The sequence below is a fragment of the Harpia harpyja genome, chromosome 14, assembly GCF_026419915.1.
Source record: "Harpia harpyja isolate bHarHar1 chromosome 14, bHarHar1 primary haplotype, whole genome shotgun sequence".
NCBI classification, from domain to species: domain Eukaryota; kingdom Metazoa; phylum Chordata; class Aves; order Accipitriformes; family Accipitridae; genus Harpia; species Harpia harpyja.
This window is the reverse complement of record NC_068953.1, coordinates 10,484,200-10,497,997: the sequence shown is the minus strand read 5'-3', so window position 1 is coordinate 10,497,997 and position 13,798 is coordinate 10,484,200. Positions and strand designations below refer to the sequence as shown.

At 36.1% G+C, this 13,798-nt stretch overlaps 1 protein-coding gene across 3 annotated transcripts in view; it reads right to left on the bottom strand.

Annotated features, from left to right (window-relative positions):
• The window catches only part of TBCD (tubulin folding cofactor D), a 131,877-nt gene that overhangs the window by 50,856 nt on the left and 67,223 nt on the right, over window positions 1-13,798 (bottom strand). For all 3 annotated transcript variants that reach the window (XM_052809088.1, XM_052809091.1, XM_052809090.1), the window contains exons 17-22: window positions 11,268-11,297; window positions 7,720-7,805; window positions 3,792-3,872; window positions 2,954-3,027; window positions 1,907-2,024; window positions 384-444 (exon numbers count right to left, since the gene is read on the bottom strand). In XM_052809088.1, the coding sequence (XP_052665048.1) occupies window positions 384-444; window positions 1,907-2,024; window positions 2,954-3,027; window positions 3,792-3,872; window positions 7,720-7,805; window positions 11,268-11,297 (450 nt within the window). The remainder of the gene's footprint in view (window positions 1-383; window positions 445-1,906; window positions 2,025-2,953; window positions 3,028-3,791; window positions 3,873-7,719; window positions 7,806-11,267; window positions 11,298-13,798) is intronic.

Sequence of the window (13,798 nt, the reverse complement as noted above, 5' to 3'; positions counted from 1 at the left end):
GCCATACATTACATCTATCTGCAAGGGCAGTTAGTATGTACAGAACTGGCAAAGAAACAGAACGGTAAAGAAAAACAAAGCAAAACCCCATGCAGTATTTCAGAACCATAACTGACAGCATCAGAGAAAGAGGCTTAGCTAAGAAGCTGGCAGAACAGAAAGGGACCAAATACAAAATCATACTGGAGCATTACACATGATCGAGGACTTGTAGCTATCAGACAGTCTGGAGTGTGTGTCCAAATTCCTATTTGTGAGATTGAGATTGCTTACTTTTGGCAAGGGGAAGAGGAAGGTGGAGAACAGCTGTCTTAACTGTAAATGTTTGTTTAAAAATAATACAACATACCAGGTTAAAAGATACACTTATACTTGTTACAAACCTCTTGATGGATTTGCTTAAGTCCCTCCAATGATTTTTCATTGAAATAATATGTTATAGATCTGTAAAGGTATACAAAGTTTTTAAGACTGGTTTCCTAATCATGCTATAAATAATTTTTCTTCCATGACTTCATTGTACTTTCAAACAGAAAAACAACCATTTGATTTCCAAATTATGCTCAACAGAAATATGCAATATTTAAATTTAAATAGTTCGGCAGACATAACAACATAAGTGCTTTCCTTATCATGTAGCAAACTCATTTTTAAAGGACTATAAAAAAATTAGTGTCACTTACTAATAACATTGTAATCAGTAATACACCAGTAACCCTTCTCAGTTCAGCTGTATTTTTGGACTCCTACACTTCTATGATTTTTCCATCAATTTCAAGTATTTCCTCCTACTAAAAATGCTCTGCATCTTTTTCCTCTAACTTTTCAACTTACTTGAAAAGGGAACTCTTAAGATTAACACAAATTCTTTTGATAGACGGTGTTGGCAAATACAATTCCTATTTGTCAATAATTAAAGCCATAAAAATCAGTCCACACTTTTGATACCTATTATTTGAATTTATCTCAGTATATTTAGCTTGTACAAACAATGATAACATTAAATTTGTTAAATGTCACCACTTTAGGTATCTTTGTATGACTGCATCAGAATGTTCTCAGAAGTAAAATAAAAAAGGCTAATCAGAGAGTAATTATCTAACTTGTAGAACAACAATGACCCAGAAAGTCTGTCTGTTTTTTAAAATATATTTCCTCAGCGTACATGTATCTATGATTCCTGCAGAACTGTACTTTCAGTGAAGTTGGCACTCTGGAGTCTTATTTTCTACTGCCTTGATCTGAAACACCCGCACATCCCAATTTTCGTCATGCTAGTATAAAATTTTACTGTTAACGTAACCTCCAAATTCTAGATTCTAGAATCTAAAAGATTTTCAACGATTTTTCACGTGATTCTTGTGAAAGGAAAAAAAGGTAAATGACTCATTTCTTTAATCACAGATGTCTTTAAAGCAAAGACATCTCCAAATAATTTTGTCAGTTATTCTGCCTACATCACCTATATGTAATAGGTGTGTGTGTACATACACCCATATATATATATATATATATGGACCAGCATTCAGCAGTAACAATTAAATCAGTCCAACTCAACAAACTGCTTGAGGAAGTATTTCTCTAACACTGAAGACGAAAGACCGTCCCCTCACAAGGAAGACAGCATACTTATGGGGAAAGGGGGTTTAATCTGTATTTAAATGATAACTTTGAACATTCCAAGTAAGGCAGCAAATGATCTCAATTTCCTGATGATGAGTTTAGACTTAAGTTTATACCATCACTGAATAAAATGTGAAGGCTTGGCATGACTGATCAAAACAAACAAAAATTCAATGGAAAAGAAGTTCAGTAAGATGGAGATTTCCATAATTACACTCAGGAAGCTTTCAATAGACCAGACATGAAAGGAAAATTTATAGTCAAGATAATCTTGCATTTATACCTATTATTCTCTTCTGCTAGTTTACACAGTGCATGGGTGATCTCAGCACAGGCAAGAATTGCCCCATGGCGTGTGTGCAGATCTGTGCCCACTGATAAAGGTAGAAGTCTTGGCAAAACTGAAAGAGAATAAATAATATTTTTTTTTTCTTTTTTAAACAAAGCATAGTGACAGATCACACTTCTAAATGTAATCATGTTGGCCTAGAAATAACATGGGAAAACCATTTCTGGAACGCCAGGCCAATATATCCTGACCACTATATGAAAACCAAGTTTTAAAAACGTAGGTAAATTCTGACAAACCATAGTAAACCACACCAAGAAATTCCGCACTTCACAACTACCTTCCTGTTTGGAGTAAATAACAGACTTGCTGTTAGGCATTGGGCTGGCTGAGCTGTAAGGGAAATGAGGCTTGTACTTCCGTGGAATTTTACTTCCATATAAACTGCCACCTTTCTAGTCCACTATAGGGACCCTAGGTAAGATCTGTAACTACAGATTCACCTGGGTGTCAGCTGCTGTCTTTCAGCCATATTAAAAAGCAGCTAATACATCCTCAGAATCTTGAGTGGGCTAAGCAAAGGATCCTGAATTCATGCTAAGAAACATTTGATTACACACACAACAGTCAAAAAGGAATTCTGAAGATGTCAGACTGGACAAGACAAAACAAATCCCCCCACCCTTTACGACATCAAAGCCATATCAACAAAGCAAAAGCTTGGAATTTGAGGGCTAGCTGCCTGAATTGTTGCAACAGAACTACACCCATTTATTCATCTTGGAACTGGTAGGGTCCAGTGTACCCAGATAACTAAAGTCCAGTCGCCACGTAAAAAAAAGATCTGGCAGTATTTTATAATTTTTGTATAAAATCTGAAAACTGGTAAAGCTATTAGTGTCACTACACTGTATTAAGTTGCAGGGGAAATCTTAATTTTTATTAAGTCATGGTGCATGTTTAAATCTTCTTAATACATTTTTGCTACGTAAGCTAGAAAGCTTGATATGGCACACTATGCAGAACTTACTTGTTACCTACCCACATTTGCCATGTACTCAGGAGCCCGTTGAGTAAGGTTATGCAGAGCTTTGGTTGAAAGTTCTCGAATAACACTGAAGATGTAAAAAAGCAGTTTGGGATTTTTTGGGGTTAGCAATTCAGTAGAAGTAATGTATTAAAAAAAATAATGTCAGGAAGGGACTCCTGTCTCTGAACAAAATAAAGACCCCAACAATATTAAAAATTACAGTATTCTTTGTCCATCCTATGCTTCCCCCCTTCAAAAAAAGCCAACAAAACAAAACAGTGGACCAAACAGACAGCCTACAGCTAGCTTTTAGCTATATGAATAGAACTTGTTGCTGAAAGAGACAAAGAAAAACGTAAGTGTGGACAGTAGAACCTGAGGGCTCATTCTATGCATTGGCAAGGACACTACAGTAAACTATTATTATTTCTCATGATGCAAACTATTATCAGCACTGATACAATCTCATTTGTGTTATATGTACACATTTTAATCTTCATGAACACTGAATATGACTAAGCACCATCTCTATGCATGAAATCTACTTTAATTATGGTAATTGTATGGTGATAGTGTTTACCCCTCACATAGACTATATACCATATAAATGTGTTTTATTAATCTATTAACAGATTGAGGTCATGGTAAGAAGACAAAATTCATAAACATGCTTTAAGTGACAATATGCTAGGGAGGATAGATGACATGAGCTACTACTTGTCCAGTTTCCTTCGGTCAAATGCTATTGCAAACTCTAGTATAAGTAAAATTTACAAAAATAATCTAGGAAAGCATGATATGCAGAACAGTCAGTTCCTGGATATTAATAATTAGACTTTATGAACTTACCTATCCCAGTGATTAATCTTCATGTTAACTAAATGATCAATCATTGGCTGTGTATACTCAGGAAAGCCAGCAATATACACACTGGAAAAGAAATGCCCATATAGAGAGAGTACAGAATCAACATCTGTGCGCATTGTAACACAAGTTACTCCAAAGATTTAAAGTTTTAAAGCAACCAGAAAAATTACTTAAACATGCCTTCTCCTAAATGAGATGCAGCTGAATGAAATAATACCATAGGACATATTTTACAATTATTGAAAAAAATGTAAATAACTTTTGTAAAACTTTCAGATTCTTTATAAATACTATACATACAAAAAGCTTGACAGTAACAAAAAGCAAAAATAAACATTCGATTCCCATTGTTACAGTCTAGAAAATCTAGATGTGTATATTAACTTATACAATTATTCTGGATTGGAGAAATGTATGTATGATGTAATCCACAGTACACAGTAAAATTAAGTTATAGAAATGTGCTACATCTTCCTAAATACAGGGGTCCAAAACTGAATATGGTTTTCAATTTGTCCTTTCTAAAAAATCAAACATACACCAAAAAAATCAATTGTGACAAAAAATGTTAAAGCTGCCAAGTCAAGACCTAAGATGTAAGGGAACACCAGAATTAATTACCTAGGTAGCCTGCATAATTACCTAACTTTACAGCCGCACTTGCTTTCCAATCTTCAGAAGCATCAACTATTGAAAGCTAAGGTCAACAGAAGTTAAGTGAAATGTTTTTTTAGTACATCTGATGTATGCTAAATATTTTTGGAAAGCTAAACAATCAGTAGAATGTCTTTGTGTCAAAACGTCATGCACAAACAGACAAAATTAAGGACACATGGATTACCTTAATTTCACCTTTTCATATCTTTCGAGTGATTAACTTTGCAACCATAATAGTGTTCCATTAATATATGTGTGTGTAATTAGAAGCAAAACAAAGGCAAAAACCAAATACTGTTGCATATTACCATAATGATATCTATGTATTTCATCGGAAGAGTAGGAATCCTTAAATCCACAGCACAGACCTCAGTCACTTGAGCCCATACAGGATATGGAAGTACTACCTACTACTGCTAGGAGCCCTAGAGGGGGATTTGAAAGTTGGTTTAACTGGTTGTTGATGCCAGCAGAGAAATAGTAAAATTCATTACTCTTTGGTTCCCTTCCCTGTTCTCGAAGATCATACAATAATAGACACACTTCCCCTGCCATATTTGAGTTCTTCTCTCTTCTTTGTAGTTGCTTTTTGGGTCCTAGTTTTAGCACTCACTGTTCTTTCCAACCACTTTAATCTGAACTTCCTTGCCTGGTTCATCAAAGTTGATCTCTTGGGCCATGTCTGTAGCCCAATCCCACTTTCAGTCCTAGTTTATATCCACCTTTAACTACAGTCCTCATCTTTGGCACCCTACTGAGTATTTAATGCAAGTAACCTTGGCCAGAAGTCTAGCCTTCCTGATAATGTTGCTGGTAAGATTTTTGTATCCCACTCTACTTAGATTAAGAAGCTTCTTCCTTAACTCTGCTTTTACCAAGCCCAGAACTCCTGAAATCACATAATCTCTTTACTCCCAGTTCATACAAAATGGGTTTCCTCTACCTTCCGTCCTCAGAAATAGATTATGATGTTTGAGCTGAATCCTCCAAAGAACATTAGCAAAACCTTTCAAAAGGGCACCCAGCATGAAAAACGTGCATAAAAATATTTAGATTTGAAAGGATATAACCAACTATTTATACACACACGTACCATATATATATATAAATATATACAATACTGCCTCTCTACCAAAATATATCATCATTTATCAGCCAAAACCAAATTTAGCTGTTGAAACTGACACATCTTTTTCAAGCTTTTATTGCTTAAAGGAATCTAGTAGTACCACCCTCACACCTGCACAGCTTCCCTTCACATAGCGGTATTATGCTGGCATACAAAGTGTCCTGGGATTGTTTTATCTGGGTGGGGGAAGGACAGCTAAAGATTCTAGATCTGGAATATGAACCTCAAGCAGCTTTTTCCAGCTACATAAACAATTACACCACCTTAAGGCATACCAATCAGAAAGGTCCATTCTTGCTACCACATGATAATGATACATGTTTTCTGTGCAGCCAAATATACACTTATGTACTTTTCCTTTGATGTTACTCAGACAAAAATAAGGAAATAATTAAGTATTGACCCAAATAATGACATACTGCTTGAAGAGCAAAGTAGTCAAGATTTTTACAAGTAATATAATGAATGAGATGACAAATACTTTACAAAGAAGAGTTTGATTAGTAACACTGAACATGGTTTCAAGGATTCATGCTACTAAGTGCATAAGTTTATTTATAAAGAATTTACAAATTTATTCTTTGTTGCACAATTTAAAGAAAGGCACAAGGGTGGAAGAAAGCAATCAACAGTAAAAATATTTTCACTTAGATAAGTAACACTCCCATAAAAACTGTGGAAATCACAATGAAAGGAGTAATAAATGAGCATTGGAAAAAAATAATAAATCAACAAGTCAGCTCTCAAAAAGTAAGGAGAACATAATTAGTCTCCAAGCCAAAATTGTAAGAGAGAAAATAAAAACTGCTTTGTCAATTTTCAATATTTTCAATTTTCCACTAGTACAAAAAGCCAGAGTTTCAAAAACCACAGTGAAGCTATACAGATCTAGAGCAGCATTGAATACCAAGCCACTGCATTTCTCCATCTCAGTTCAGTAGGCGGGAGCTCTGGGGAAGAGTGTAGGAGGAAGGCGTGGACCCCAGAAGGGACAACAGTAGGTAAAAGGTGAAGTATGTACAGACTGAAATGATTATGCACAAGAGGGACAACATGGAGGTGGACATATTAATAAAAAAAATATTCAAGAAGAGGACAGAGGGTTCCAGTGCAAATCATCTTAAAAAACTGCTCACTGGAAGTCACAAAGCTGGCAACAGAGCATAAACCATCATATACCTGTTTGCTATTTCTGTTCCCCAAGAATATAATCTCTTCAAGCCTTTCTAACCTGTTGGCTTCTGAGCAACACGCAACTCCATAGGGCAATTTATCTGACCTATCTTAAAATGGTCTGAATCACCTTCTGTAGGTGCCTGTCTCTTTGCATTGGCTATGGAGAGAGGCTAGACACCTAGGCTAGACTGTCTGTCTGTCTAACTAAAGCTAGAACCCAGCCCTCAGTCTTTTTCATCTTCTCATGAGGAAGTGCAATCTTATGCTCATTTTAGTCATCCTGTGCACCCAGCTTGCCTCTGAATTCCCCTGACTTCAGCATTACTGTATTTTCAGATAGCTGACCAGAACAGAACACAGTATTCCAAGACAAGTCACTGATTTATAACAGCATCACACCAGTACTGGTATTTCCCATTACATTCTTTGCAGACTTCATACTGCAGTGACCAGTTTGTTTTTTCAAACACTACTGCAAACTGTGGTTAGATTTTCACTGAGCTATCTATGAAAAATATAAGCACTCAAGTTAAGGTCCATGCACAGACCACAAATTCAACAACTTGTGCAAAGTATTTTTTAAAATGGGTATTAATTTTTTACCCACATCAGAGTCTATCTGCCATCATAACAGCCTCTCCTTTTACTACAACTCTTCAAAATTCCCTAGTCTTCTCTAATCTTGACCAGCTTAGATGGTTTTGTGACACCTGCAAACACTACCTCTTGGCTGCTTCCTCCACGTAGACAAGGAAATCATGGTCACATTTACACCGTGTCTTACACATAATAAGCAGTCTGATGCAGAAATAAGAAAAATCAAATTTTAATTTATTCAAAGACAACAGTAATAAACATAATGTTCAGTAAGGTGAAACAATCAGACAAATATTTCATTATGTAAAAGAGGTCCCTCATGTTTAGGAAAACTAATGCTTGGAAACTTACCTTATAGTCAGGTAACAGTTAACTCTGTTACCAACAGCAAAATAATCAGCTGCAGTTAGAATGTCTATGCCATGTGGAAAAGTGCCCTACAAACATCATAGGGAAGAGGGGAGAAAAAAACAAAAAGAAAATATTATTTAAAAATGTAAAATACTTTCCAAATAGGCAACATTATTGAAAACAAATCTAATACTACTCTCCAAGCAGTGAAAAAATAAAATTTAATTTCTAATTTCTAGTGAAATCACTTGTACTAAAGGTATAAAGGATATCGGATATACAAACAGCAAAATACCTAGCTTCACTTATGAGTCAGTGATAAACAAAGTAAATAGCAGCAGGTAATAAACTATGCAATAGCTATCTTAACACCTTCAAGTCATATCCAAATATATATTTGGTGAATGCATGACTGTGTATGTACACAAAAAATTATTTCTCTAAAAGAACGTTTAGATAAATGTAAACGTGTTTTCAGTTTATGTGAAGGAACAAGTACCTGCTGCAAGTTTTATGTAGTACAAAATTAGAGATTTAGGCACCAATATATGCATCACGTAGAATATATGGCAGTTCAATTACTTCTATTTGTTTCTACTTACACATATATTTTATGACTTATTTATTAATGAACTAAAAAACTGGGGTTAGTTTGTTTTTAAAAAGAACACTAGTTCCCAGCAAAGCCTGAAACTTTGAATACTACAGAAGTATCACACTTCTGACATCACTGTTCAAAAAATTCTGGTTTTAGAAGATAAATTATCTTTCTAAATATGCAATTGCCACCTAAAAATTTGCCTTTTTATATAAGCAATACAATTCAGATACTCAGAATTTTGATTGGCTATGACTGATTTAATATAGTATGACGCAGCAAGGCCGTGTTTTGGAACGGAGGAGGCAGCATAGCCTCCACAAGCCATAATTAAGTACAAATGGAAAACAGCCAACTGAGAGACACTACACTCACAGAAGGGACAATCATATGATATTTAAGCAATAAGGCTATGTGGAAGTACAGGTTCTGGATATGATAGAGTTTTGTTTGTTTACAGCTCACTCATCCCTTCCACATTAGGATACAGCCATGCAAAAATAGTAGAAAATATCTCTAGATCTAAGCCTGAATAATTAAAGAAGTATATACTGCAAGCAGTGGGAAGCTGTCAGCTACTGCGGAGGTCTTATTCTGGGAAGCATAATGCCAACGGTCCAAAAAAGCAAGGCCTGGAATCCGACTGAACCAAGGATAGACAGAATTTTTATGGCTTATCCAAGAGGCTACCTGCAAGCCCTAATAACTCAAAGGTGAAATGAATGCACGCTCCAAAAGCCTAATGAAACACTGATTAGGGAGAAAAATGTACACATGATAAATACCTCAGTATGTTTTATAGCCAAACAACATGACAAACAATGAAATATATACAAATGCATACCATACATAAGGAAAATCACAGCTAAACAATTTCAATTCTAGCTGCTAGTTGGACCTTGCTGTCTATTACTTGGCTCTAAGTGTGCCAATTTGACACCAAAGGTCATGGTGCCACAGCGCATGTCAGTGAGACAGCAAAATTCCTGACACCAAGTTCATGAGTACAGAGGTCATGGCTGATGGGACAGACAGACTTCAGAGGAAAAGCTAAGTTTCTATTCTGTCAGTGCACTTAAAACTTACTTCTCCAATATAGAAGTTTGTCTTATTAGAAGCATGTGCATTTCTCATGATTTATGCTTTAAAAAAATTCTTCAAAATTTTCGAAGTTTTCATTTACATGAAGTGTAAGCTACAATGGCTTCTTTTTCTGAGGCCATAAAGCAAGCTCTTGGATTCGGGACATGTTGAATTGCAAAGGTGAAGCAAGCAGGAACCAGGAAGTAAGTGAGGTCAACTTTTTTCTCCACCATTTATTATCAGCAGTGTTAATTCAGATGGAGAATACGTTTCAGCTCCTTCCAATTCAGAGAAAGGGTGTCTCTTTCAACACATTACATCCAGGGAAAGAACTACAGAGGGTGTATCCACTGATTAAGTAACCATTTTCCTAGGCAGTAAGGAATGGTTCAGTAAGTAAAACTTCTGAACTTCTACAGGAACCAAGTGGAGACTGATAGCATTCTTCATGCCATGAAAACTTACTGTTTCACTGCAAACTCCTCCTTAACATGCCAACATACAAGCTAAAATTGTTGTGTGTTCTATCAACACTGACAAATTTGAATCATGGGTGAAAGCAGAGTCAATAAGGAAACCTTCTAGTTGTAAACTAACGTAGACCATACTCCTCTGATTAAGAATAAAAAACCTCCACAAAATTTTTGCTACATGGAAGCATTTCTAAACCTGCAGCACCCAGGAGCCCTATCTCACCTGGAACTAAAGTCACAGCAAGGTGTTTACTTCATTCAGTACCTCACAAAGTGGAATCAGGCTGAGTTGCTGTGTGATGACTAACCTCTCCAGGCCAGTAACTATAGACCCAGAGAAGAATCACCCTGGCTTTTACTTATCACAAACCCAGCTGGGTCAGGTCACCAAAAATATCTACCCTCTTCCTCCTAGTCTTCTTGCACCCTTTCTCTGCTATTAACCTAACTCTATCTAGAAATACACACACCAGCTACAGACACGTTGCCTAATACCAATAGTTCTAAAGGAACAATATCCCGGCTCATAACAGAGATCTTCAGGAATGGTAACAGGGAAAGCTAGACAGGATTTTAACAAAGATCCCTTAAGGAATGTCTTATTGACAACAAAATTTACTTTAACCATGCTCACATGCCTGCACTGTCACAAGAATTCACTAACTGAATCATTCCCCTCCCCCCTTTTTTCTTCCCCTCGAAGTTGTATATTCAGCTTTATTAACTCCTGATGAGAAACCAGGAAACTTTGAAATCCAGGTCTTTATGCTATTTGCTTCTCCTCCAAGGTTCCAAATCAAAGTTATCTGAGCATTTTAACTACTTAAATGTTGCTAAGTTACATAGGAACTTACCACAATACTTTTTTTCAAAGCACTTAGGTACCTCCTGGAGTAACAGATTTCTCAAAATATCTACGTGGTAGCATTATGGTGCAACAGGCAAAACCAAATATTGAGTTTAAGACTCTTAAGCCTAAGGTGGTGTATCACCAACGAGAGCAAAGATTGTGCAGCACGCTTCAGCTGTTCTATTAAAAACTAGAAAGTCAATGAAACAAAAAAATAACCAAAAAATTGCACTTTTCCTGCTTTAAGAGCATTGCAGTTTGCAAGGTGTAGAATGGCCATCATACCTGCTGGTTTTGCTTTTCAGAATGACTGAAAATTACCAGAAAGCTCATTTTCTTCCAAAACTAGATTATTAAAATAAAACTCACATCTCAGAAAAATATTCCACAAGAACTTGTTTGCTGATAATGAAAATAATTATTTTGTGACATCCTTTTACTCAATTTCTCTGAAGCCACAGCGTCTTATTTTGACTTTAGGTACTACACGTTTACAGTAACCTCCAAGGCACTAATGAATGAAGATTCAGGAAAGTTACCGTACCTGTCTCCCAACATTCTCCTGGAAGGCAGCCTAAGGAACAGAGAACAAACATACCAAAACGAGTCAGGTTTGCTTTTTGATAAACACCAGATGATGAATTCAAAACACACAACAATATAAATGACCCATGGCTTTTCTTTTTTAAATAAAGTAAGCTTTGTCAGTAGAACAAGCCCATGAGGCTTTTTTGTTTCTGCGTCTCTATGTTCTGGTGTTCTTAAAGCTGTATGTTGCATGACAGCAGTTTAAGAATGCCAAGTTTAATAAACTAGTCACACCCACAAGAGTGCTTTTGAGTAGTGACACAAGGCTTCACACTGGAATTGAAAGTTAGTACCTGTAGACAACAGATATTAAGACAGCTCACTTCTGACTACTTCAACTTAATGTGCTAATAATAGGCAAAGTTTGATTCTTTGTCAATGAGAACTTCAGACAAAAAATTATTGAGAATGCAATACTTATTTGAAAGATACACATCTGAAAGCACGCTGAAACACTGAAATTATAAAACCTGAAGACAAAATTCATGTATGTTTCTTGTGTTTTGCATTACATAAACTCAAAGTCTTGCAAAACGCAACAAATACAACCATAAAGTTAATCTCTCTACTTGCATGGTATACAGAATAAAACCTACTTAGCTCCCTACTCCCTGCTTGAATTTTCTCCCTCTCTCAAAAAAGCCAATTATTTTTTTGTTCCTTAAAAGGATATACAATAATAAGTATTAATAAAAACTTCTGTAAATTTTAACTCTTTTCAGAAAGGAGAGATCATCACTATCTGGACACTTGTCTTAAGAAATATCACTCCATCTACAACCACAGATCTCCAGCAATGGACAGCACTTGTCACCTGACAATTGATATTTAACATACAAGGGGAAGTCCCAATCTGTACTGAAAACGCCACAAGAATTTTGACAGACAGAGCTTCTGTATTTCCTACATAAATACAGTATGCATGTGGTAATCCACCTGTAAAAACAGAAGGTTAAGTTAGCTCACCAAAGTATCATACTTTACATATGGAGCAAGCACTCACAGAACACAGGTGAAGCAAGCCCTAATGAAGCCAGAGTCTCTTAGTGCATTTCTGAGGTTATGTCTGTTTAGGATAATGACTGCAGTTCCTGTAGACTTGCCCAGGCTAGTTCAGCTCCTGCTTGCAGTGTATATCCACTGCAGGACACGTAGCACAGGCTGACTCTAAACCGCTTACCCACCACCTTAGCAAGTTTTGGAGCCCACCTTAGCCTGCTCACAGTTGCAGCTACGCTGCCAGCAGTGCCCCTGAGCTAACCAGTTTAGGATTGCCTCGGGTAGAACTGTATGGGCTATCCTCCGTGGTGGCGGCAGCGTAGATACACCCTTGGGCAACACATAAAGCAGCCTGCCAGAACAGAAACATAAGCTGCAGCAATGCCTTACACTTGTTCTTCATTGTATGCTGTAGCCCAGCTTCTGACGTGATTTTTTTTTCACTGCTTACCTCTCTACCAACATATGCTCCCAGCCAGGATTTGCCAGGACATCATTTGATGTCACCCTGCATCATTTATTTCTTTTTACTTACATATTAGCTTTAGATCTCCTTTTATGCTATTGAGACCCTTTTACTCAGCATAGGGATGTTTCAGCAAGGATAATGCTCTCAACTATCATATCCAAGGGATTTAATAGTTTAATCACTGCATTACAATTTCTTTTAAAAATGTACTGCTCAGACAAGTGCCTTAATCATACAAAATCTGTAAAGCCTTTTGTTTGGTTGGTTTTTTTTGTTTTAAATCAGAAACTTCAATGTCCAAACAACATAAATCTGGTCTCAAACCACTGAAAGTTTTATTCTACTTACAATATATATTTATAGGCCCAGAACTGAAATATACTGTGGTAAAATCATTGGAAAAGATGTATAGGGGACTACAGACAATGTTGCAGCAAAACAGTTATTGTACATGAAGATTTCACATAGTTTCTTTACTTAATGTAGGAATTGTAAAATTCCACTGCTAATATCACCATTTCATTTTTTAACTTAGAAGAACAATCATGAAGATCTAAGAAATAGTCCAGCAGCATGGCAAAAATACTTAGCATTCATCTGATGTATTCTAAACATCTAATTTACATGTTAATTTACATTTAATTGATTAGTTTATCTATTGAAAACATACAACTTTAACCACTACTTGCAAAGATAGATATTAGTATTGCCTTACTATAAATACATATGTCAATGATTTCAATTTAATAGCCTTGGAGAAAAATAATCAGTCTGTTATAGATTTTCATGCTTGTGTCATGAATTTACAATTCATGAAAGTATGAAGAGAAATATGGTAACTAGCAAAGTCCTCTATACATAGCTCCGTAGCTAGAAAATTTTCCAGTTGCAGACTAAAACTGTATAGTGACTTGTTTCACAGCGGTTTACTTAGGTTGAGGGAGGTTCGTATGTATCACCATGAACCTCTGTCAGCTTCAGCACTGTTATTGTGCATTTAAAAAAAAAGCTAAAAGGTG